The sequence below is a fragment of the Alexandromys fortis genome, unplaced genomic scaffold, assembly GCF_014885135.2.
Source record: "Alexandromys fortis isolate MF-2015 unplaced genomic scaffold, M_Fortis_MF-2015_v1.1 scaffold_44, whole genome shotgun sequence".
NCBI lineage: Eukaryota > Metazoa > Chordata > Mammalia > Rodentia > Cricetidae > Alexandromys > Alexandromys fortis.
In genome coordinates this window covers 9,724,184-9,749,521 of record NW_026067921.1, presented here as the reverse complement: position 1 = coordinate 9,749,521, position 25,338 = coordinate 9,724,184, and the positions used below count along the sequence as shown (strand labels likewise).

The window sequence follows — 25,338 nt, the reverse complement described above, 5'->3', positions numbered from 1 at the left end:
TAAAAAAATTACTAGGTGTCAGAAAACTTTTGAGATCAAATAACTTAAAGATCAAAAGCAATTTAAAACAACTGGAAATCAGAAAGACCAAGGAAGATGTTGCTAGCATGTTCCTACAGCCTAACTTTGAGAAGACAGAAAGAAGCTTGGAAAAGATCAAATCAAATGATGAAATGAAAAACATCTATGGATATTACAGACAAGCAAGGTATAATTGAAAATATTGATACTGACTGTCCCACAACAGCTTAATTGTTTTTATTTGATTGTATGTGTGTGTAGGGTGAGAATATTGCCTGCATAAATGTCTGTGTATCACAGTGCAGTGCCTGTGGGGCCAGAAGAGGGGGTCAGATCTCCTGGAACTGGAATTGCTCATGGATGAGAGTCACCATGTAGGTCAGGAGAAAAATTAGCCAGTTTTCTTAACTGCTGAGCCATCTCTCCAGTCCACAATGTGTGGCTTACATAGCCAGGTATGAAGACACAAGCCTTTAACCCAAGCACTTGGGAGATGGATGCAGGAGGACTGAGAATTTCTGGCCAGTCTGGAATACATAGGGAATATAGTCAGATCCTGTCTTAAGAAAAATAAACAAACCAAACATCAACAAGACACAGACACACACCCTCTCTGTACACACTCACACTGTCTCATTTTGCTTTGTTTCTGTAATATGAACTAAACACAAACCTTCAGCTAACCTAAAATTCACTATGTAACTAGGCTTGCATCAAACCTGTGGTCCTCCTGCCTCTAGCTCCCAAGTGCTTAGATCAGCTGGGATCAGTGTGTGTCATTATGTACCTGTGTTTTTAAAGCAATAAAGCAGATAGAAAAATAAGGAACTCAGAATTAACTAAATGAGAATTTTCTCCTTTACAAGTTTTCAAAATAGTACCATGGCCTAAATGGACCTCCTACTCTAGGTATCTATATAAAATTTTTTTTACTATAATTATGAATTGTGATACTTAATTAGGAACATGCTAAAATTGCAGTTAACTAAACCTGAGTTGCTTAAACCATGTACTTTAAAGGTTCCTTTAAACACCTATTAAACTGGTAGTGATCAAAAACACTTCTTTTTTAACACACATGCATGTGCACACACACACATACTCGCACATGCACACACAAATGCATGCACCCTTTTTATACTTGTACTGCTATTTCTTGGGGAAAGAGTCAGGGATATATGATTTCTGGGTCAGGTGATATAGAAACCATATCAGAAAGCATCGAGAATCAGGATTTTAAAGTCATCCTGCCCAGGGACTGTATTAATTTAGTTTCCTTGTAATATCTACCTATGAACTGAACAAATAAATAACTGAACTATAGTATAATTATGCATTTTTATTATTTATTTATTGGTTCTGGAAGATAGTTCATTTTAGGCCCTACTGTGTAATTTCATAAATGGCTTATAAATTAACATTAAAAATTAGAAATCATATTTTTCAAAATAATTTATAGGGTGTTATACTGTGTCACTATGCTCAAAGCTCTGACATGGTAGCTGGAGATATGACTCTGATTAAGAATTTGCTTCTCGGGCTGGAGAGGTGGCTCAGTGGTTAAGAGCACCGTCTGCTCTTCCAAAGGTCCTGAGTTCAATTCCCAGCAACCACATGGTGGCTCAATTCCCAGCAACCACATGGTGGCTCCAAACCATCGATAATGAGATCTGGCGCCCTCCTCTGGCGTCTGGGTATATATGGAGGCAGAAAGTTGTATACATAATAAATAAATATATCTTTAAAAAAAAAAAAAAAAGAATTTGCTTCTCTTGTAGAGGACTATGGTTTGGCTCCCAGCACACAAGTGACAGCTCACAACTGTCTATTCCTCTAGTTCCAAGGGAAGCAATGCCCTCTTCTGGCCCCTGCAGGTACTAGACACATGTGCTGTAAACATATATGCAGGCATTCATACACACATAAAATTAAAAAAATCTCATATTTTTATATAGTAGGCATAATGTCATTTATGATTACATAGCTAGTACTGAAACTACATGAGGAAGCGAGGGTCATTTGACTGCAGTATCTGTCACCCACTGAGCACAAGGGTTGAAACAACCTGTGCATTATTACATACCCTCATAAACTGTCCAAGGCTGGGTACACACAAGTAGCATACCACATCCTTAGCATGTATGAGCAGTCCTGCCACTCCATGCTGAATGGAAAGAGGACCCAGTCAAATCTAGGTGTGTATACTATGGTTTACTTCTAATACTTGTATCCCTACAGAAACTAGTGAAATAAGCACCAAGGACCAATGTCATCCAGGATAGAGTCCAGAGTAATTGTACATTTCTTGAATAATCTGCATCTGGGTATAACTAATATATAAGTATCTCTTCCAGGCAGTGTTGATGGACACATGCCTTTAATTCCAGCACTCAGAAGGTAGGGACAGGTGGATCTCTGTGAGTTCAAGGCCAGCCTGGTCTACAGAGTTCCAGGACAGGCTCCAAAGCTACAGAGAAACCCTGTCTCAAACAACCACCGCCCCCCCCCCAAAAGTATCTCTCACAAATGAATAGATTTCCCATGGACTAGACACAAGCGAATCCAAAGCTTAGTACACACTTCTGATGATGATATTACAAACCTCAAGAACCCAATAAGGAGTTACTAGCTTTCAATGGGCCCCTTCACTTACAAATGAAGCTTAGTGATGTGTTTAAATTTGGTTTCAAGGACATATACAATAGAGCTGGTTCAAACTTAGGGCCAGTTTCAAAGAACCAAAGCTTATTAGGTTTGGGAACCGCGAGCACAGGCACCTTATGAAAGAAACTTACCGGTCTGTCAACCTGCATGATCTCCCAGAGCACCTCAGCCACATCTGGTAAGGTGTAAGGTGGCAGACAGAAGCAGCACGTGTGGAGCAGCTGGCTTACAAGCTGCTGTCCAAGCTGGTTCATCACCTGTCCAATCAGCTCCTTACGCAATTCAAAATCCTCTTCATGCTGTAAGACAAGGGGAGCACACACTAGGAACCAGGGCTGTGCAGTATGCAGCACTTAGCACAGATGGCTGACATCCAGAGGTTAGTAACTTGGTCAGTGACTGATCCCCTATGGTACAGGTCAACTAAAACAAACCAAGTACACAAAAGAGACAGAAAAAAGCCACACACACACACACACAAAAGGCATGTTTATACTCACATCATTTGCTACTCCTGTGTGGATGAGGTCTCGAAGGAACCTCATGACACTGCAGTTGGCATCTCGGTGGTCCAAGGTGGTAGACGCAATGGCCCACTGTAAGATGGGGATGACTACTTGGCTTCTCAGTAAGGTGACAGGGCTACGCTGAATAAATCTGGTATGTGAGGAGAAGTTAGGTATTAATAACAAGATTAGGCTACAAAAGCTGCCAAGATAAAGGATAAAAACCATGGAAACAGTTAAAGCCACCGGGTGCTGGGAACTCGAGGGAAGGAGGGTTAAAATAGAGCACAGAAGACTTCTAGTAAGATTACAGTGGTAACCACTCCTTAGACCCTTCTCAGAACCCAGAGTGCAAAAATATCAGAAGTGAATCCTAATGTCCACTCTAGAGTCTGTTTCAAAAACAAGTGTAGGAGAATGAATTTTAGTAAATGGATCATTCTGGAGGAGAATGTTGATAAAAGGGGAGGTGTGTATGTACGTGCGTATGGGGACAAAAAAGGCACAGGGAAACCATACTTTTCACTAAATTTTGCTGGGAACTTGAGTTATTCTTTCTTTCCTTTTTTTTTTTTTTTTTTAAAGAACCTTGGAGACCTTCCGCGGATATGGGCACTGCCCAGCGCGAGAGCTCACTGGATGCCACCAAACGGTGAACCCATTTCAAGGAGCCCTGCCCTTGAAGTTATTCTTTAAAAACTCTTTATACATACATACATTACATAATACATATTTATATAAATAAAAGGGGGAGACCAGTGAACCGGTTATTCTTAATTTCAACTCAATGAGATCTGGAATTAGCTGGGAGACAGGCCTCTGGGAATGCCTGTGGGGTTATCCTGATAAGGGTAACTGAGGTGGGAAGGACACTTGTTTTGGGCGGTCCCATTCTTTTTTTTTTAATATTTATTNTCAGAAAATACCTGTGGCAAGAGTGGAGTTATCATCATGTCAGCCTTGGGAAGGCTGAGATTTAACTAACAGGACCCTACGCAGGGAAGACGGCCACTAAGACACCGGACAACTGAAATTTGAACCAAATCAGGGCTATGTGTGTAAAGAAGGTGGGAAGGTGGCTGGCTGTGTTTGCCCCTTGAATACACCAGAGGGAAGATGGAGTGTTTTACTTTTTTTTTTTAAGTTTATTTATTTATTTAGTATACAGTGCTCTGTCTACATGTATGCCTGCAGGCCAGAAGAGGGCACCAGACCTCATTACAGATGGTTGTGAGCCATCATGTGGTTGCTGGGAATTGAACTCAGGACCTCTGGAAGAGTAGGCAATGCTCTTAACTGCTGAGCCACCTCTCCAGCCCTTGGGCGGTCCCATTCTTTGGGTTGGGATCTTAAGCTGCATAAAAAGGAGAAAGTCAGCCTAGCAGAGCTGCTTCAGGCTCCTACTGCTGTAACTTCCCCACTGTGACAGACTAAAGTGTTAGATTGTAATCAAAAGAAAACCCTTTCTTCCTTAAGCTGCCCGACAGGGTATTTCATCACAGAAAGAGGAAAATTAATTAGCAGTCAGACAAAGTTGGACATGGTGCTGCACATTTTTAATTCCGGCAGGTAGATTTCAGCCAGGCTAGTCTACATAGTGAGCTTTCAGGACAGTCAGGGACATGAAGGGAGACTCTGTCTATAAAATAAACAAACAAAAACTAGGAATCACTGGTTCTATCTTAAGGATGTTCAGTTTCTTCAAGAAGTAGAGTGAAGCAGGAAACAATGAAAGCAGCATGAGACAGTAACACTACTGGGGATTACCTGTGTGCTGGCTAGTTCATGTCAATCTTGCACAAGCTAGAGCCTTCTGAGTAGAGGGAGTCTCAGCTGAGAAAATGCCTCCATAAGATCAGGCTCTAGGCAAGCCCGTAAAGCATTTTCTTAATGATTGATTGATGTGGGAGGGCCCAGCCTATTGAGGGTGGGTTCAACCCTTGCCTAACAGTCTTGGGTTCTATAGGAAAGCAGGCTGAGCAAGCTAGTAAGCACCCTCCATGGCCTCTACATCAGCTCCTGCTTCCAGATTCCTGCCCTCACTGCTTTTGATAATAACTGTTATATGGAACTGTGAATGAAATAAACCTTTTCCTCCCAAAGTTGCTTTAGGTCAGTGTTTCATCATAGTAACCACGAAGACATTGGGTAAGCACTATTTTATTTTCATTTGATAGTGGGCACTGAGCTCAGAGTCTCCACTTAGACACATTCCTAGCCTGCCTAAGTACATTTCTATGTGGTACATATTCCTTCCATGTTCCCACCTAATACCCCCTCACCTCTGCTCACAAAAAGGCTATGAATCATTAAGCCACTTTTCCTGATGACCTCATTTCATAGAGAAGGAAATCATAAAATGTCAGATGGCAAAATTAGGTAGCGACAAGAGATGAGCAATTAACATTAAAAAGTCTTGTTCTTCAGAAGGACTTACCGGGTGGCTAACCTGAATAGGTCATCTACAGTGTCGGGGTGATTTTGGAGGCCATTCTGCTGTTCTAGGAGCTGAAAAGTGGGAATGCATAGTGCCTAGAACAAAACAGTAATTTTAAAACAAATGCTTAAACATAAATGTCAATATTTAGACTTGCCAAACATCATAGCAAATACAAGTAGAAGAAGCACATAGGAAATGACAAGATTGTGACAGGCAAAATAGGAAAAAAAGAACTCTTGACCAATTCAAAGAACAAACTTATATGTTTGAGAGAGAGAGAGAAGGGGGGGTGAGAGAGAAAAGATAAAAAAAAAGTCACCTATTAGGGACTGAGGAAGGAGTCAGCTCAGTAGGGAAGAGCACCTGCTATGCTAGCGTGAGGAACTGAGTTTGGATCTCCAGTGCCTGCATAAAGAGCCCGATGTGCCTGTAATGTCAATTTCTTTTTCTTTGGGGGGGGGGGGTTAGACAAGCAGATGCTAAGAGCTTACTAGCCAGCTGGCCTTGTGGAAAAAGCTTCTGCTTCAGTGAGAGACCCTATCTCAAGGCAATAGACAGAAAGCAGGAGAAAGACACCTGATGCTCTATTCTTGTCTCCAAATGTATACACACACACCTATACACTGATGTGTATATCACACACACAATACACTTAACACACATACAGAAGACATTTAAGGGACAAAAGTACATATTTCAGTTGATGCAACGAATTGATTATGTCTCATCCCCACTTAAAATCTTTTTACTTTGGAAGATAGTGTCACAGAGCTCCTGAAACTGGAGTCACAGTATACCAAGGTCAGTCTCAAACTCACAGTAATCCTCTTGCTTCAGATCCCCGAATAATGAGAATATAGGCATGCACCATCATATCTGAATCTTTCATGGAATGTTTAAAAACTTATTTTTTTTATGAATGTGGAGGTCAGATGACAACCCTAGGTCTGGATCCTTTGTTGTTTTTCTGTTGCATGTGCCATCCAGGTCTGACTCTACTCTTTACTTTTACTTTTTTTTTTTTTTTTTTTTGAGACAAGATTTGGTTATGTAGCTCAGACTGGCTTTCAACTCACAAAATGCCTACAGACACGAAATACCATACTTGGCACGAAATTAGAAATTAAAAAAAAAAAAATTTCTTTAAGGATTGTTTTATGTGTAGGAGTATTTTGCCTGCATGTTGGAGGTCAGAAGGTGGTATCAGATCCCCTGGAACTGGAGCAATGGACAGCTAAAAGCCAATACATGGGTGCTGGAATCGAATCCAGATCCTCTGCAAGAACAGCAAGCGCCCATCCCAACATTAGGGAAGACACTTTATATATTGTACTAGGTGCGGTCTAGTCATCAAACCTGGTATCTGAGTTTCATCTTCTGGGCCCACATGATGGAAGAAAAGAATCAACTCCCTAGCTGTCCTCTGACTTCCACACTCTGTGGTAATATATGTACCCCACACCCCAACAAGTGCAGTAAGAAATTAAAAAGCTAGGCATAGTGGAATAAGCTTGTAACCTCAGGACTTAGAAGGTAGAGGCATGCAGATCTCCGTGAATTTGAGACCAACCTGGTCTACATAGTGAGTTCCAGGACATAGTGAGACCCTATCTAAAATAAATAAATAGAAGAAAATAAAAACAATCACCAAGTGTCTACCTCCCCGACATTAGAAAATCAATATGCCATGGCTGTGATAAGAATAAAGACACAGCAAAGGTCCCCAGGTCCATAAAGCCTGGCATATTCTCCCCAGGAAAAACACACCTGAAGCATGTCTAATAATCCCTGCCGACAGCCTTCTTCCATGCCGTACTCATCCACAAGGATACTGCCAAGGTACAGGAAACAGGAATGCTGATGTACACGGTACACATTCACCATCTGCAAGAAGAAACTACCCAGTCAACTCATCCCTCACCCCTCAGAAAGAATCTGGAGTATCAACAATCTATCTGCAGGAAGAAAATCAGATGGGGCTTCTCTCTCTTTTTTAAAAGATTTGTTTATTTACTATGTATACAGTATTCTGCCTGCATGTATGCCTGCAAGTCATAAATCAGATCTCATTATAAATGTCTGTGAATCACCATGCAATTGCTGGTGGGTTGAACTCAGGAACTCTGGAAGAGCAGCCAGTGTTCTTAACCTCTGAGCCATCTCTCCAGCCCCTGGGGCTTTTCTCTTTAAGGCAAAGTTTTACAGTTTATTGGCAATACTTTCTGAAACACAAGGCTCAACTTAATTTTCAAGTTTTCTTTTTTTAAATCTCTCTAAAAGATTTTATTGTAACAGTGTTCTGTCCTCATGTATACCTGCTGCAGGCCAGAAGAGGGAACCAGATCTCATTACAGATGGTTGTGAGCCACCATGTGGTTGCTGGGAATTGAACTCAGGACCTCTGAAGAGCAACCAGTGCTCTTAACCTCTGAGCCATCTCTCCAGTCCACAAGTTTTCTTTTTAAAGAGTTCTTTCATGCCTCTGACTGGTTTCCTTCTGAAGACAATGTTGAAAGAACTGTCAAATACTTCAAACTACATACAAGCAATTTAGTACTTGAGGTAGTATTTCCAAAATATAGTCTCACTGTCTAGGATTAAAGGTCTGCACCAACTATGCCCAACCCTCATTTTTCTTTTATTTTGGTTAAGGGACACACTGTAAAATTGTAGTCTCATTGGCATAGTCAATGTTTTAACTCTAATTTGACAGTGTAGCACAAAAATACCCCCCAACCTCCCCAAAGATTACATGTGCTATATTGACACAGGAGGCTAACAAACACAAATTACTTAATGATCTAAGGATAAGTGTTTCATGTAGGTCTAAATGCTACTACTTCAAATCACACCATCACAATTACCAATCTTAATGATTAAAAGAAAAAAAAAATTGGGACCAGGAAGGTGACTCGTGGATAAAAGCACAAGCATTAGGATCAGAGTTCAGATCCTCAGTACCCATGTAAAAGTTGGGCAGGTGGGATGGACAAGGCACACCTAGAGCAAGCTTGCTACCTCGCTAGAATAGCCAGATCTCCAGGTTCAGGGAGAGATCTCACCGAAACAAGAAATTTAGAGTTTGATTGAGGAAAACACTCTTTGTTAACTCTGGACACACTCTCCCTACACACATGCATGTATACTACCCCTTGGGGGAAAAGAAGAGAATCACATTCATTTTTGACAAATAAAAGAGACCCATGTGAAAAGCAAAATATAGTCAAGATAGAACAAAATCTGGCTGGATAGAACAAAATCTGGCTGGTTCAAGAAACAGCAAGTTTGACTTGTTTCATTGTCCCCAAAGACATTAATTTACATGTTTACCGCTGGCACATAATGGCTGAGCACGAGCTCTTCTCTTCACAGGATCTTAGCCAGTCTAGTCAAACTGCTGCTACACAAGCTCTTTCTCTATGGACAACATACTTACTTCATGTACTTATTTATTAAAATATATTTTCCTTTCTAAATAAATCAATTAATCAATCAATCAATCAAAATGAAGCCGTCTTCATTTCATCAACAAAGTTTTTGCGCTGAAGGTTTAGTTGTGTACATAGCATGTCCCTCAAGGAAAACTTACCTGTGTGACTAGTGGCTGTAGAAGGGCTGCAGACCCTTTGCCTACACAACGAACAGCGAAGCGCAGGCATCTGCAACAACGTTCTACAATCCGATTGTCAGCTCGGTGTTTATTTAGAGTCTCAGACAAAACTGGCCATATCTGAATCAAAAGTTAAAATACGAGAAAGAAAGCATATCAACTAATAGCCAAGAAAATAATCCTAAATTGGTAATATCTGATTTGTTTTAAACTAAGTAATTATTATTAGTCTTACACCATAGATTGGCCTTCAGCTACTTCAAAGCTATGACAATCTTCCGCATCAGCCTCCCGAGTTCCTGGGATTACTGCATACATTATTACACCTGTCTGACTTGGACAGGATTTTCTTTATGGTAGTATACATGGCCTGATTCAGCCAGTATGTATACAGATGTGCACAGGCTCATATATTACACATTACTAAAACCCAATTGCTTCTTGAGAGAAACACAGTGACTCGTTAGAACAAGACCACCAACTCTATAAAAATCAGATACCCATTTTCCTAAATTTCAGAATTCCTCAGTGAGGCTAAAAAAGAATTTTAGAGGAAAAAAAAATCTTTAAAGGTAGCTTTAGGAAAGCAGAAAACACACAAAAGAACTGGGGATATAAATAATTATCTGCTACACTGAAAAATTAAGGATATCTAGTATTTATATAACCTCCAAAGTTTGCAATGCACTTCTAGAAACCATGACTTTGGCTATAGAGATGATTCATCAGTAAAGACACTTGCCACCCAAACTTATGACGTGAATTAAATCCCTTGGCAACACAGATACAGAGAGAGAACCAACTCCTGCAGGTTGTGCTCTGACCCATGTGCCCTGCAAGTGCATGTGCACAAATACACAATTTATAAAATAAGAAAGAAACTAACAAATAAAAACCCCATATCTCTTGATCCTCATATTATTCTGAGTGGATAAAGTACAAGGGAGTATTATACTGAGGGAAAGCTAATGTCACTTACTTTGTCATAATATTAGGCTACGACTGATTAAGCCTCTTAAGCAATCAGTTAATCTCAGAATTTCTACCTCTTACCATTCCAACAAATTAAATCTCACTATGAACATGTGAAATCAGTGTCTCCTCAACACAGGTCCTCAAAGGGAAAAGAAAAAAAAGCATCCATTAGTACTTACTTCCTGTATGACTTTTTGGCACGGATGAGTCTGTCCATTTTCTACAATGGGATTGGTGTGCCTGGGAAAAGATAATAGCCCCAAACAGTGAAAGATAAATTTAACTAAGAACCCAGACCTCGCTCTGCTCATAAAATCAGGTGGTAGAGTAATTTACTTACACCAACACAGTTTTCTTCTAGCCCATTTCAAGTAAAACAAAAATACTTTAAGCCACCCCCCATACACAAACATCAAACTGCCACTACGGCAGTTCTACTAGAACAAGGAAATTTCATGAAACTCTGGTTATATGGGCTTCAGGGCAAACTCTACTACTTTTTCTATTATTTCTCCTTATAAACCTAAACGTGTTTGTTTCCAAATTAATAAAAATACATACAACCTACCCTGAGCATTAAAACACAGAAAGTTCAGCCAGGTGTGATGATTCACACCTTTAATCCCAGCACTTGGGAGACAGAGGCAGGTGGGATCTCTGAGTTCGAGGCCAGCCTGGTCTACAGAGTGAGTTCCAGGACAGCCTATAAAGAAACTGCCTTGTGGAGTGGGGGGGAAGCGATTAGGCTCTCACAGCTATGAAGGGAAAAGTGTTGCATCAAGTCACTTGATAGTAATAACTAATAAGCAAAAACAATGCCTGGCATAGGCTTCTTCTATGCAACTATGCAACGATTACTCTGATACTCTAATTGCCCATGAGCCTAACAAACTTATAAGCTATACAATTCAGCCAAGATCAAGTTTTGGTCACCATTACTCAATCGTCTTTTTAATCATGGCTCCTCTTGAATGCAAAGGACTTATTTCATCCAGCATTAAAGAGACTTTATTAATTTTTGGATATATATAATATATACCCATGATCCCGAAGAGTATTGTCTCTGTAACAGCAGGAAGAAACAACAATATCACTACAGAACTTAAGAGAGAGGTCAACTGTTTACATCTTACTAAAGATCCAATGAATCAAGATACCTCGGTGGATGGGAGCTAACAATCTGTTTTGAAAGAGTTTCAAGGTGATTCTGGTACACACTAGCTTGAGAACCACCAAAATAATAACCAAAGTGATGGGGATGATGGTGGTGTGTGTTTGTATGTGGCAAGGTAGGGGCAGAGACAGGATCTTCTTTATGTAGCCTAGGCTGGCCCCAGCTTGCTGTGTAGTAAGCACGACCTTCAACTTCTTATCTTTCAGCCTCCACCTCCCTAGAACTGGGATTATAGGTTTGTACCATCACTATTGGCTTGCTTATTTTGGTGTTTCATTTGTGTTTTTATTTTAACTCTAGGAGACCAAACTTCCCTTCTTACCTAAATATTACCGCCAGGCGATCTAAGAACACAGTGGGATCTGAAGATATGCCATTGCTGGGCTCCTGAGACAACAGCTGAAGAAACAAAGACATTAACACACATAGACCTTTAGTGAATACTGCAGCGGACATTCTTATATATCAACCTTTATCTCAACTTCTGCTTATCTTTTTTTATTGTTTTAAAGAATATTTATTTAGGGCCGGGCTATAGTGGCGCACGCCTTTAATCCCAGCACTCAGGAGGCAGAGGCAGGCGGATCTCTGTGAGTTCGAGACCAGCCTGGTCTACAGAGCTAGTTCCAGTACAGGCTCCAAAGCCACAGAGAAACCCTGTCTCAAAAAACCAAAAAAAAAAAAAAAAAAAAAGAATATTTATTTATTATGTATACAGTATTCTACCTGTGTGTATGCCTGCAGGCCAGAAGAGGGCACCAGACCTCATTACAGATGGCTGTGAGCCACCATATGGTTGCTGGGAATTGAACTCAGGACCTTTGGAAGAGCAGGCAATGCTCTTAACCTCTGAGCCATCCCTCCAGCCCTTCTGCTTATATCTTTAAGAAGAGCGGAAAAACTACTCAAATGGTACAAATTTCTTATTTGCAGACTACTTTCCTCCATCTTGTGCCCTGGATTAGACTGCATATTAGTGTATTCACTATGTAATCACTTGAGAGGATAAAATATCATTTGATTTTTTTCTCTATTAATCTATGATTAAGATGTCTATAATAGATACTGTACATTGTTATTTTATACTTAGTATATGTAACATTTATATTTGGCTAAAAAATATTTAAGTTTATGAGTAAATCTGAGTAAATATATATGTATACTGTATATAAGCCTGGTGCCCAAGAAGGCCAGAAGAGGATGCTAAGAACTGAACCCAGGTCTTCTATAAGAAGACCAAGTGCTCTTAACTTCTGAGCTATCTCTCCAGTTCTTATATGCAGTTTTTAAAAATCATTTGCCAGGCGGTTGGTGGCACACGCCTTTAATCACAGCACTAGGGAGGCAGAGGCAGTTGGATCTCTGTGAGTTTGAGGCCAGCCTGGTCTACAAGAGCTAGTTCCAAGACAGGGGCCAACATTACAGAGAAACCCTGTCTCAAAAAACAAACAAAAACAAAGAAAAAACACAATTAAGTCTGGGGTGGGCAGAGTGTTGAGTGGAGGTTCAGAACAAGTAGTGAGAATCAGTTCTCTCCTTCTACCATGTGGGTCCTGGGGATCAAATTTAGATCCTCAAGCTTGGTGGCCAGCACCCTGACCCACTAAACCCTCTTCCCAGGTCAGTTTTGTTTTAAGTTTTAGACAAAGTCTTCCGATGTATATGTAGCCCAGGTTAGCTTCTGCCTTAGCACTCAACTACTGGGATTATAGGCATGTGTCACCATACCCAACTTATATTTAGTTTTATATAAAGTGTTAAGATTATTACTTCTTTAAAGCATGCTTTAAAAGCAAACTGTCTCTCATTCTCTTTTCTAAAATTCCTTAAATACTGCTAGCAGTATAGATCATTACAGATGAACTTCAGGACCATTGTCAAGTTCTAAAACTTCCATTAGTAAGTCTATCGTTATTGCACTAGAAATGCAGCTGGAGAAGACCTGACTGACAGCTTTAAAGTGTTCTTCAACAAAATATGGTAGACTAGAGATTTTCTGTTCCTCAGTCTTACTAAGTAGCTGAGGCTGGCCTTGAACTCATGATCCTCTTGTCTCAATCTTCCCCACCCACAGTTGGGATTATAGGTGTGTGCCAATACTCCTGGTTTCTAGGTTTTTAAAATATGGTTAGTTTTACTTCCTGGACCTGCTTTTCACACTAGACCTTCTAAATTGTTATCACCAATATTGAGAATCTACTGTCTCCCACCCCCACAGGGTTTCTCTGTGTAGCCCTGGCTGTCCTGGAATTCCTCAGTAAACCAGGTTGGCATTGAATTCAAAGAACCACCTTTCTCTACCTCCTGAGTGCTGGGATTAAAGGCACGAACCACCATCACCCTGAGAACCTACTAGTTTTTAAATAATCATGTGACACATAAACAATGTTTTGGTCAATGAGAGACCATGTGTATAAAGTCACTTTACAAGATTTTTTGTTGTTTTTTTGAGACAGGGTTTCTCTGTAGCTTTGGTGCCTGTCCCGGAATTAGCTCTTGTAGACCAGGCTGGCCTAGAACTCCCAGAGATCCACCTGCCTCTGCCTAGGATTAAAGGCGTGCGCCACCACTGCCTGGCATACTTTACAAGATTATAATGGACCTGAAAAACTTAACACTGATCTCACAGCTACTCAAACAGCAGTGTGCAATGTTTACTCCTGTATTTGTGATATTTCTGATATGACTGTTACTGATGTGTTACTATACTACTATTACTGCTACTTTGGCTTTGTTTGTTTATTTGAAGAGTGTGTCACTATTTAGTCTGGGATGCCTGAAAATTCACTACATAGTCTCAAAGTCCTGATCTTACTGAATTGACCTCTCAAGTGCAAGGGATACCATGTCTAGCCTTACCATTATTTTAAATCTACACATACTCAGGAAAAAGAAATTGCTATGGTAGCAGCAGCCCTTATATGCCCAGTGTTTTTGCTATGTCTCTTGATTTGCATCAAGAAGTCATTTCAAATGACTGATCTTCTGGGTTTGTATAATAGTCAAATGTTTGATAGCTACAAAATGCCTAACAATGCTTTTCTCAGACTGTTTCCTTGAGGTAAATTAATGTCCAATTGCATATTTTCTAGGATGCAAATACCATTACTAATTTTAATGAATTTCAGTTAATTCTCTTGCCTTTTAAACATATAACTAACTTGTAAACAGGAATTGTACTTTTTATTTCTGAACATATATAAGTATATATTTGTTTAATTCCTTATTTGGGCTCACCTTTTTCAATGCCATAACCTGAACAGAACATAGCTCACTAAGACATTCAGTAATCTTATCCAAAGGGAGTCTTGCTAGGACAAGAGCTGTTCCTGAAAAACAAAATGACTCAAATGAAGAGCATAAAGGCTGAATTGAGGTAATTAAATTAGTTGATCTATATTACAAAAATAAACAGAATTCTTTTTTAAAAGATCAGTATTGTTTTTAAAATTATAGCTTTCTTGTGTGTTTGTTTAGAAGAATTCAGGCTGATATTCACATTGATATAACACATCATTCATTTCTTCTCAGCAGCAAACACGAATGTGTTGTCTCTACCGCAAGTCTATAATTACACCATACATACTGCAAAGCAGTGTGAATTAATTTGATAGGCTTAAGTTTTGCTAAGAAAAGAATGTATGAACACATATTGGAAATTTCCCCTGAACAGAAAAGCAACTTTTGCCATCACTAAGAACATTATAACTAAAAAACTTCAAAAAAAACCTTAAGATAACCACAAGTAATGGTCGAGAGGAGACTTACTAACCTTTTAGCAAACCCACAGCAGCTTCGGGAGACAACATGAGAGAATCAAGAGAGTGGGCAAGTTCTAGGAGTCCATTAAAGTGCTGAGCCATATGATCCCGACAAACTGAACAAATGTTATGAATGGCTTTGGCTGCAGCAGAAGCCAAAGGCTTTTCACACAGGCCTTTCATCAAATAGCCCAATACAGGGTCTACGAAATAAAAGCCAAATACAGATTATACATCATACTCAAGAAAAGTATATACTTTGTTGCAACAAAGGTCGGTATATTATTCAAAAGTAACCCATAAATGAAATATAAGTTACCCTTGGTTTAAAAAAAAAATTCAGCAGGTGGTGACACACACCTTTAATCCTAGCACTTGGGAGGCAGAGGCAGGCTGATCTCTGTGAGTGTGAAGCCAGTCTGGTCTATATAATGAATTCCAGAACAGCCAGGGCTACATAGCTCATGAGATCTTATCTCAAAAGAATCAACAAGGGGCTGGAGAGATGCCTGAGTAGTTAAGAGCACTGGCTGCTCTTCCAGAGGACCTAGGTTCAATTCCCAGCACCCATGTGGCAGCTCACAACTGTCTGTAGAACAGTCCAAGGGTATCCAACAACCTCACATAGGCAAACATGGAAGCAAAATACCAATGTATATAAAATAAAAATGTTAAAATGCCGCGGACTGACTCTCTTGGAGATCGAAGACCAAGGAAGAACAGGGGTGAAGGCTTAGGAGAACCCAGGATTTGGCAAATGACAGACAGACACAACTCTAATGAGATTTGAATCTGCTGTAACTTTACTAAAATTTAAGCATCACTTTTAAGAGATTACAGAAGGAAGTTGGCAGACATAAAAGTTTCCATAGAAAAATGATTATAGACAATTGATTATTTTCAGCAAGTCTTGTGGTCAGGGCCAGGTGGGCAGGGTTGTTTTTTGAAATTCGTCTCACATCATTAACTAACTGTGCTTTCTCATGGCCCTAAATCATATTTGCCCTCAAGGTAACCAAGGTAACCCAAACACCATTCTTCAGGATTTTACCCCCAGGGTTTGTTCCAATATTGAATGGCTGGCTTCATGTTATCAAGAATATCTTGCCTTTTTTTCCTATCTAAAATGTACCAGGGGTTTTTCATTCTGGCTAGCTTTTCCATAAATGGTAATTTATGCCATTTTATACATTTTTCTTTATAATTTGTCCATCTTCTATCAAATCTCCTATCATGAGCTCTTTTTGTTTTAGGGTATCTGTAAATTCCCCCAAAGAGCGAGCCAGAGTCTTAATCATAACATTAATGGCCTGAATCAAGGGAGGGAAATGACGCATCAGTTCCTCCGTATTCAAGGAGCCGTTGGAAAAGTTTTCTGGTTCCCTGAACAGATTAAGTTTTTGAGAAAAATAGAACAGAAGAAAGGATAGCAGAGTCAGTGCAAGAAACCATCGCCAGGAACAAAGTGAACGAGGTCATTGAGGCTAATCAGGCACCTCAACTGGAGCAGACTGCCAGGGAACCGCCGGGGGACCAAGCTCCAAGAAGCACGAGCCCCTCATGACGGCCACCACCTGAGAGGCATTTTGTCACACAGGCGAGACAGCTGTGGATGTGGCATTAAAAGAACCAATAAAACAAAACAATCCACAGATTTGGAGATCTCACTGATGCTCTGTCAGGAAGCCCTGAGTTCCATTCACTTCAGCTTTCAATTTTTTCTTCATGTAGTTAACTGTTCCTTCAAACCCCACAGAATCAGGCAGCAGTTTGAAAACCACTGACTGTGAGCCCAAGGGATGGCTTAGCCTTAGGCGTGTGCACTACTCTTCCCAAGACCTCAGTTCAGTTTCAAACACCTAGAGTGGCTTACAACTGCCTGTAACTCCAGCTCCAGACGGATCTGATGCCTCTGGCCTCCACAGACACCTGCACTCCTATGCACACATCCCCACTGTTGCATATACTTTAAAAGAACAACATTCAAATACAATTGTGTATGTGTGCATATGTATATGAAAGTTCACATGTAGCTCCACAGTTGGTGTTAGTGTTCCTCTATCACTCGCTACTTTATTTATTGAGGCAGGGGCTCTTAACTGAACACACTGCTTGCTGACTGTTTTACTTGCCAGCCCGCCCTGGAGACCACCTGTCTCACTAATGCTGGGATTTCTGTTGCCCATTTCACCTGCCCAGTTTCTAAGTGGACCTAGACTCCCGTCAAACTTGCAGGGCAAGTGCTTTACCCACTAAACCATGTCCCAAATCCCATCGGTAGCACCTCTAAATGAAATTAATTGACTACTATGACTTGACTTTACCAAATGTAACTGCTCTAACAACCCTGACTGCAAAAGTTATTTCTAGAGTTAATGCTATTCTTCTTTTCCCTTTCTTTATAAAATCAGATTTTTTTAAAGAAAGGAAAGATGATTTTTAAAGATAGGAAATATTAAATGTGCTATATGATCATAAGATCATTTTCATGGTTACCATGAAAAAACAAACAAAACTTAAGGAATCAAAAGATACTGTGTCAAAAACCAATTAAAAGAGTTATCTTGAAGTGAGAATGTGGCTCAGTGGTAGGATGCTTAGCTAGTGTAACTGCGGCCCTGGAATTGATCCTCGGTACTATAAAATTAATTTCTAACACAACCTACCATAGTCTATCCTCTTCCCCAAAGGCCCCAAGCCTGTTTAGTTAAATACTCAGAAGATGGAGAATTGGAAATGATAGCCCACACAACTCCAACATTGTAGGCTTTGACTCTCAAATAACAAATTTACTGCAATTTGTTTACTGCTGATGTACAAATCTGAATGAAATACTGCAAGCAGAGACTGAACTTTGCTGCTTATTGGACACGACAAACAATGACCCCACTTTTGTTTCCTGGTAGAAGGGTGCACACACACCATAGGAATTTTGAAAATATTATGGAATGGCATGCTCCACTTGCTAAGTAGCTTGATAATAACTGAGCACATCTATCATAGGATCCATGCACAAAAGTGAGAAAAAGAAACATGTACTTATTTTGGTGTGTGTGTGTGTGTGTGTTTTTTCAAAACAGGGTTTCTCTGTATAACAGCCTTGCTTGTCCTGCAACTACTCTCTCTGTAGATCAGGCTGGCCTTGAACTCAGAGCCCGGCTTGCCACTGCCTCCCAAGTACTGAGATTAGTGTTCACCACCACACTTAGCTACTGGTTTACTTTTTGTGGCAAACACTTTAGTCATTAAAACCAGATTATTTGCAAACATTCACAAAGTGGGAACACATAAAATTCTCAGAATGAATCGTTTTAAATATCGGGAGTTTGATTCAATTTTTTTTTTGTTTTTGTTTTCCTTGGATCTCAGTGCATTCATTTGCAAAATAAGGGTGTTGGGATAAATGATTCCAACTTTAACTCCAACTCTCAAGATTCATTTTATTTTATTTTATTTTTTATTTTTTTATTTTTTTTAGGTTTTTCAAGACAGGATTCAGCATAAAGTTTTGTTTTTGTTTCGAGACAGGGTTTTTCTGTAGCTTTGGAGCCTGTCCTGGAACTAGCTCTTGTAGACCAGGCTGGCCTCAAACTCTGAGAGATCCGCCTGCCTCTGTCTCCCAAGTGCTGGGATTAAAGGCATGCACCACCACTACCCAGCTCATTTTAATTAATTAATTTTTTTACTTAAAATTTATTTATTGATTTATTATACAATATTCTGTCTGCTTGTATGCCTGCCGGCCAGAAGAGGACACCAGACTGATGTGGGAGTGTCATATATGTAATTTTGCTATATTAAGTTAAAGCCTTCCTTTTTTTTTTTGTTTAAACAGAAAAAGGGGAAGTGATGTGGGAGTGTCATATATCAATCTGTTGATTTCATTGGTTAAGCAATAAAGGAACTGCTTGGCCCTGATAGGTTAAAACATTGGTGGGAGGAGTAAACAGAATAGAATTCTGGGAGGAAGAGGAAGTGAGCTCAGACCCGATAGCTCTGCTCTCTGGAGCAGAGACGCCAGGCTCCGCTCTCCCAGGCAGCTCCGACCCAGGATGGACGTAGGCTAGAATCTTCCCGGTAAGCTTACACAGATGATTAGAAATGGGCTAAATTAATATGTGAGAATTAGCCTAAAAGAGGCTAGATAGAAATGGGTCAAGCAGTTAAATGAATACAGTTTGTGTGTTGTTATTTCGGGCATAAGCTAGCCAGGCGGCCGGGGTGCTGGGGACGCAGCCCCACGGCTCCTATTTCAACACCAGACCTCATTACAGATGGTTGTGAGCCACCATGTGGTTGCTGGGAATTGAACTAAGGACCTTTGGAAGAGCAGGCAATGCTCTTAATCGCTGAGCCATCTCTCCAGCCCCCAATTTATTTTTATTTTGAATAATTATTAGTTTAGATAAAAAAAAAAATCTACTTATGGGGCTGGAGAAATGGCTCAGTGGTTAAGAGCACTGCCTGCTCTTCCTGAAGCCCTGAGTTCAATTCCCAGCACTCACATGGTGGCTCACACTCATCTGGTGTCCTCTTCTGGCCTGCAAGCCAGACAGAACACTGCATACATAATAAATAAATAAATCTTTAAAAAAATCTACTTAACAGATAAACCCCCTTCTTTCCTTTAGTTGGTGTTAGAAGGACAGTCTGATTAGCTAACACATGTACCAAAGACCATCAGGACAGAAATATCTGTGCTTAATTTAAGAAAAGTATGAAGTAGTCCAGCCCTCTGGAAGTCTAACAAATGTTCAAACTAAGCAACTTATATAAATAACAATGTGCTTATTCTATGAGAAGTAAGAAAACAAGTGCAAAAGAAAAGAGACAGCTCAAGTGATGGCAGCAGAGGCAGAACCCACACTCACCCAGGAACTGAGGATTCCGGTCAACCACTTCACTCATTTCACCAACCAGCTCGATGCTGGTGTACCGCACAGCCATATGAACAGTCTCTGGGAGACGGACAACTCCCTCTAGTACCTCCACAAGTGTAGGATTGTTCTCCCTGAGGATAGAAAGCAAGTACTTATAGTTACTGTCTATAGGGTACTATTCTGGCCAAGCAATAGGCAGCAGTGAAACTTCACATTGTAAAAAGGGCATCTAAGTAAATAATAACTATTCAAATGAAAGTGCAGAACATTTTCAAACAAGGACTTTGGCTTCTTCCTTTCTTGAGGTGCTAAGAATGTGCTCTACCACTGAGGCACATTCTCTAGTCCTGAGCATTCCCTAATACTTTAAAAAGTGACAAAAGACAGAAATTAAAGATAACAATATTCCAGAAGAAGTACACTGCTCCTTCTGAATGACATGAAAGTATCTAGAGGAATTTGCAATTGGAAAAGCAGATGTCAGCTAATGGTGACAGTCATCTTTTAAAGAACTTAGTTCATTTAGTCCCCTATCTACAGCACCTAGAACAGTGCCTGGCACATAGTGGGCACTCAGGAAATACTGCTTGATGCTTAACCGAATGAATAAATGACAATCATAGACCACTTCTATTAGCTGTTATCCTCCCAAGGATTTCTTATGGCTGGATACTGGAAACTCTGAAAAGGAAAGTACAGGTGAACCAGTTCACTAAGTGAAAGACTCCAAGAAAACAGGAGCAGGGGCCATTAGGATGCCCTGATTTGGAACACGAGGGGAAATTTAAATCAATCAAACACTTTCCACAGTTCTGTGAATTTACCACCCTCGTCCTCCTACTAAACTGGATTTAAAACAGAGAATGGAAGATGTTCCCAGTTAGAATTTATTCCAGAAATGAAGATGTTTAAAATGAAGATATCTCAGATTATAGCATGAATATCACCTGCCAATTACTAGGCTTATCACATCCTTTAAATGGACTAAAAAAAAAAAACAAAAAAAAAAACTGTAATCACATGTTGGCTTGAAGAGAGGATAAACAAGTAATTATTCTTATTCTCTCACTGATGCTTTAGACTGGACACTCTACCAGTTATGGGAGACTATCTACCTATCCCTTTTCAAATCAATACCTATTGGGTATAATAGTAATAGTAATCCTCAGACCATCAGAGAAGGCTCTAAAAGCCACAAAATGGTTTAAGAACAAATGCTATAGTAAGCAATTAAGAAGCAGAACTTCTATTAAAAAAAAGAAAAATAGGCCTAATCATTTCCTTAAGCATTTCTTAGGTTGAAAACACATCTACGATCTCGCAGACCAGGCCCAGAAAGGCAGCTAAGAAGAAGCACTGTGCCTTTAACAGGTGCCCCTCCATCTGTCTCGGCCGCCTTCCAATCACAGTCCTAAATAGAGCCAGAGTGTAAGTGCCGATCAAAATCCCACATAACTGGACAAAATTATTATATTAGTGTATAAACTCAGGACACAAGCAAACTCTGCTTAAGAACCTTTCCATAAATTTATTTTTCATGCTAAGCAATTAGCAATTGCAATTCAAATTCAAATAATTTAAAATTTTCAATGACAATAGCAAAAGTAACAACTGTCCTTTAGATTCTCTATTCTTTTAAGTAAAATGGTACCAATGCTCTGCCTCTGAAACCCATAGATTCCCTAAGATTGAGAAAGAGAACAATGTAATTAAACAGCTTACCTAAGGTCACAAAAACAGGAGACCCAAATTAATGCCAATCCCATTGTTTTTAAGGAAATGCAAACAATGTAACACTCTAACACACTCCTTGACACACTGTCACAAAGGAGCCACTGAGGGAAAAAAAAATCAACATTCTATTTCTAGGATCAATAGGAAAATAAGTTTAACACTAGGAAACATATTAAAATATGGCATCAGCAATGCAGGCCATCCTGCACTAGACTAAAGCTGTAAGACTAGACAGCAGCATAGAAGTTGTAAGACTTTCCAATAATATATCATACAGAAACATGGTGTAAATCTCCTTTCTTTTGATATTTAAGAGTTCCCAGCAAAAGACTTATTAGACACTCACGGATCAACACTCTTTGCTATAGCAGCCATGATAAAGAGAACCGCTTCTGTCACCTCCCAGGGTGGGTTGCCTTCTTTCAGAGTAGAATACAACTAGAGAAGAAGAGGTGGATTATGGAGCCATTAAAAGAAAACAGAATTCCAAACACAAACAAAACAAAAAAATGTTAGTTCAAAGAAATCTGGCTCTTTTTTCTAAACCCAATTATCTCTCAGAGCCACCCAAGAACAGTACTTCCATATTTGGATTCTCAATGTTTAAAAGGAACTGCGATTTTAGTGCCTAAAATAAACATATTTAGAACCCCAAGAGTTTCCAAAAAATGAGAATCATGGGGAAAATGTTAAACATTAATGGGTGTCTGGTGGTCTTGACAGCAGCACATCAACAGGTAAACGTTCTTAAAGCACACATCCTGCATGTGCATCTGCTTTATAAATTATTGGCTGCACCAACAGTAGTGCAAGGTAAAGTGCTGGAAGGAAACTAACTGCTCAGAAGGCTCTATACAATAGCACAAGCAAGCACTTATTGTTTTTCTTTTGTTCTTTTAAGCAGGGTTTCTTTGTGGCAGTGCTGGAACTCGCTCTGTAGACCAGGCTGGTCTCTAATTCAGAGATCCACCTGCCTCTGCTTTCTGAGTTCTGGGATTAAAGGCATGTGCCACATCATCCTGCCAAAAAACACATCTTTTAAAAAAGGCAAACCTAGCAGAATACTTAGTGATGTTCTGGTTCTTAATTTACCAGATCATATATATGCGTGGAACATAACTTGCTATTAGGCCAAGTAAAATGTTTATAGTTAAAAATAAATAACTGAAAACAAACAAATTAAATTTCTACAGTCAAAAGAGACACTACAAAGGAAAGCAAAATAAGAACAAAAAACCTCTTTCCTTTCATTTTTGCCAAAGAATGTTTTCTGGACCTGGTGCTCCACAGAACACATCTTGGTAACACTGACAGTTTATATAATTTTTAAGCTTAAATCAAAGACAAGAGCCAGTGAGAAAAAGAGTTGAAATCTGAGTATAGGTCATCTGCCCACTGAATCTGCTTCCTAAAATTCTCCAAATCTGTATAGTAGATTCAAAAAACAAGCCTTGCAATGAAAAGTTGCAATTTACTGAACATTTCCTGGGCAAAATTATATAAAAGTTTTATATACAAAATGGGTGTCAAGCCCTCCTCTCCCCATTTTTTTTTTTTTTTGTAAGTTTGGTATTGCTACAACACAGCATCCAAACTGTCACATCAGGGCTCATTAAAGTATGATCCAGCAATACTAACAACACCTGAAACTATTCTAATACTAAGTGATGTGGAATGATGATAATGATTGCAACCTTACACAGTAAAATGTCACTCAATGATCGCCAGGAAACCACAGGACTATGACTCTTCTACTCAAGTCTATCTACCTCTGGGATAAAGCTGCACAAGAATCTAACTGTGGACCAAGGAAATACGACATAACTATTTAAATAGTTGTTAGGATTAAAGCAGGAAAACCTGCCCATTTTTCCCAGTGGGGTTCAAATCCCTATAAGTTTCCTGGAGACTTCCATATTTATTAGCTGTACACTTGGAATGGCTCTCCTTAGTAAGAATAATAGAGGAAATCATAACTGAATTTATCTATCCACTACAACCGGTTTATCGGACCCTAAATGAACATTGCTACTATATGCCAGGCAATGTGCTAGGCACCTACATTATCTACTATCTCATTTAGCCACCAAGTTTGGGAGAGGGGGGAGATGGAACATTTACAGAAGATATAGAAGCAAGATAAACACAATCAATGCAATCAGTAAAACTGACTCAAGAATCTCCAAATGGACTTACCTGGGCAAAACATTCCATAGATCCAATCAAGAAAATCAGGTCCTTCACCAGGTCTGACACTCTCATTCGAAACTCCCCAAAGTCATCAGTCTCTTCAGGAACTCCCTCCTGAAATTCAAAACCACGTATCATCTGTTTAAAACTCACTGGTTCACCATGCACAAAACTCAAGTCCAAATGGATCAAAGACCTCAACATAAAGCCAGCCACACTGAACCTTATAGAAGAGAAAATGGGAAATACACTTTGGCACAGGAGACCAATTCCTAAATATAACCCCTAAATATAACCCCAGCAGCACAGACACTGAGAGAAACAATTCATAAACAGGACCTCTTGAAACTGAAAAGCTTCTGTAAAGCAAAGGACATGGTCAACAAGATAAAACAACAGCCTACAGAATGGGAAAAGATTTTCACTAACCCCACATCAGACCCCACATCAGAAGTCTGATCTCCAAAATATACAAAGAACTCAAAAATTGGATACCAAAATATCACATAATCCAATAAAATAAATGCAGTACAGACCTAAACAGAGAACTCTCAACAGAGGAATCTAAAATGGCTGAAAGACACTTAAGGAAATGTTCAACGTCCTTAGTCATCAGAGAAATGCAAATCAAAACAGCTCTGAGATTCTATCTTATACCTGTAAAGAATGGCCAAGATCAAAAACACTGATGACAACTTATGCTAGAGAAGTTGTGGGGAAAAGGGAACACTTTTGCATTGCTGGTAGGGGTGTAAGCTGGTACAGCCCCTTTGAATGTCAGTGTGGTAATTTCTCAGAAAATTAGGAAACAACCTCCCTCAAGACCCAGCAATAACACTTTTAGGTATATATCCAAAGGATGCTCAATCATGCCACAAGAACATGTGCTTAACTATGGTCACAGCAGCTTTGTTTGTCATAGCCAGAACCTGGAAACAACCTAAATGCTCCTTAACCGAAGAATGGATAAGGAAAATGTGGTACATTTACACAATGTAGTACTACACAGCAGAAAAAAAATAACGATAGCTTGAATTTAACAGGAAAATGGATGGAGCTAGAAAACATCATTGAGTGAGGTAACCCAGACACAGAAAGACAATTATCACATGTACTCACTCATAGGTGGTTTTTAAACATAAAGCAAAGAAAGCCAGCCTACAAACCACAATCCCAGAGAACTCAGACAACAATGAGGACACTAAGAGACTTACATAGATCTAATCTATATGGGAAGTAGAAAGTATAAAAAGGCAAGAGCTCCTGAGTAAATTGGGAGAATGGGGACCTCGAGGGAGGGTTGAAGGGAGGAGGAGAGAGGCGGGGAGGGGAGCAGAGAAAAATGTAGAACTCAATAAAAATCAATTAAAAAAAACATACATT

At 39.6% G+C, this 25,338-nt stretch overlaps 1 protein-coding gene across 2 annotated transcripts in view; it reads right to left on the bottom strand.

Moving 5' to 3' along the window:
* Positions 1-25,338, bottom strand: part of Tnpo3 (transportin 3) — a 79,673-nt gene that overhangs the window by 12,441 nt on the left and 41,894 nt on the right. For both annotated transcript variants that reach the window (XM_050141484.1, XM_050141485.1), the window contains 12 exons: positions 23,962-24,069; positions 22,112-22,203; positions 20,023-20,162; positions 15,163-15,354; positions 14,628-14,719; positions 11,713-11,789; positions 10,396-10,456; positions 9,221-9,361; positions 7,399-7,515; positions 5,629-5,723; positions 3,186-3,342; positions 2,817-2,984 (listed from right to left, as the gene is read on the bottom strand). In XM_050141484.1, coding sequence (XP_049997441.1) covers positions 2,817-2,984; positions 3,186-3,342; positions 5,629-5,723; positions 7,399-7,515; positions 9,221-9,361; positions 10,396-10,456; positions 11,713-11,789; positions 14,628-14,719; positions 15,163-15,354; positions 20,023-20,162; positions 22,112-22,203; positions 23,962-24,069 — 1,440 coding nt within the window. The remainder of the gene's footprint in view (positions 1-2,816; positions 2,985-3,185; positions 3,343-5,628; positions 5,724-7,398; positions 7,516-9,220; positions 9,362-10,395; positions 10,457-11,712; positions 11,790-14,627; positions 14,720-15,162; positions 15,355-20,022; positions 20,163-22,111; positions 22,204-23,961; positions 24,070-25,338) is intronic.